This window comes from Mastomys coucha, unplaced genomic scaffold, assembly GCF_008632895.1.
Source record: "Mastomys coucha isolate ucsf_1 unplaced genomic scaffold, UCSF_Mcou_1 pScaffold21, whole genome shotgun sequence".
Lineage (NCBI taxonomy): Eukaryota > Metazoa > Chordata > Mammalia > Rodentia > Muridae > Mastomys > Mastomys coucha.
In genome coordinates this window covers 21,934,982-21,936,450 of record NW_022196904.1, presented here as the reverse complement: position 1 = coordinate 21,936,450, position 1,469 = coordinate 21,934,982, and the positions used below count along the sequence as shown (strand labels likewise).

The following is a 1,469-nucleotide window of genomic DNA, read 5'->3' as shown; positions in this document are numbered from 1 at the left end:
TCCCGAGCAAGATGACACCTGAAAAATAACCTAGCAGTCACAGCAGAAATTACTCATGGGAATTTTACTGAGACACGTTCCTCAGTCAGACAGCCTCTTCTACAAGCACCCACCATTCACCACCACTCAGTCCCCCTGTGGACCTCAAGCCTTCGGCTAGCTCTCACTCTCTCTCCCTCACTCCTTCCACCTCTTCCTCAATCCCCCCCCTTCCCTTTCCAATGTAATCTAAATTGGGAGCCCCAGGCTTTGGTGACCTGAAAGAGATGTCTTTGCAGACTCTTGACACTGGTTCAGTTTCTCTTTCCTTCCTGACTCGGCCACACCCACACCAGGTCACTTACCTGGCCACCCCCACACCCAGGCATGGGCTCCACCCATCAGTGTCTCTTACGCACACATTTTCCTTTCCCTTATCTCTCTCACCCCGCTTTGGACTCATCGCAGGATAGCCCCTGTAACCTGGCCTAAAAAGCAGGGCCATGCAGCTCAGGAGACGCTTGGGATTTGAGTATGGCTACAGTGTGCCTGCTAGGTCTGATGACCATGGTGCTGGGCTTGGCCACAGCAGGCCCAGTCCCTCCTTCCAAGCCCACCCCAGCCAGAACAGGCTGTCACTTTGGTAGTTTCCATACTCTGTCACAATGGGAGCTAGATGCCTTCAAGAAAGACAAGGAGGCATTGGTGCGTCACTGTTACCATAATGGACCACCCTACATCATTACTACTGGGATGAAGATTGTAGCCTACCACTGTGGGCTAGCCCCTAATCTTCTGCTATAGGTTAGGCTCGAGCCTTCCAGCTATGATCAGTCTATCTTTTCTGTTATGGGGTCAGTTCAAATCCTCCTGCCAGGCTGTTTCGCTCTTGCTGCTGTGAACTGGGCCCCAACTCTCTTGTGTGGGCTAACCTGTGCCTTTCCCTTCAGGAAGAATCGTTTCAGAAGGACGTTTGGTGCAACACCAACCCCTTTCCCAGTGCCTGGGACCTGGGCCAGCAGTGATCGAGTTGGAAGCGCAGTCACAAGTGCCCTGTGAAGTACCCCTCGCCTCCTGAAGTGGCTTCTCTGCCTGTCCCAAACCTTTTGTCCCTCAAGTGCCTCTGGCTCTTCCATGCTTAGCCAGCTTCTTCTCCCTCGCTTTTTGCAGGGAAAGGGGACACAGAGTCTCACTTTGTAGCCCAGGCTGGCCTCAGCCTTAAGGTCCTCAAGACCCTTGCCCTCAACCTCCCAACTATGCTGGAATCACAGGCACAGGGCACCATGCCTGGCTCCTCTTTCTCTTTCTTTCTCTCCCAGCCGGTCTGCCACCCCAGTCCCTGTCCTGCTTCCTGCTTCTCCCTCTAAGAACTTTCTAAGAGTTCTCTCTCCTCTATTACCTATTTCTCCTCACACACCCTCTTCCCTCTGTCTCTCATCTGGTAGAATCCCCGCCCAGCCTGAGTTCCTCTCCACCCTCCATCTTCCACA

At 53.4% G+C, this 1,469-nt stretch overlaps 1 protein-coding gene across 1 annotated transcript in view; it reads left to right on the top strand.

The window, feature by feature from the left end:
• Nucleotides 1-546: 546 nt before the first annotated feature.
• LOC116100323 (interferon lambda-2-like) overlaps nt 547-1,469 on the top strand; it is a 2,222-nt gene continuing 1,299 nt past the window's right edge. Inside the window, 2 exon segments of the mRNA XM_031384138.1 lie at nt 547-684; nt 930-1,001. Of these exon segments, the coding sequence (XP_031239998.1) occupies nt 547-684; nt 930-1,001 (210 nt within the window).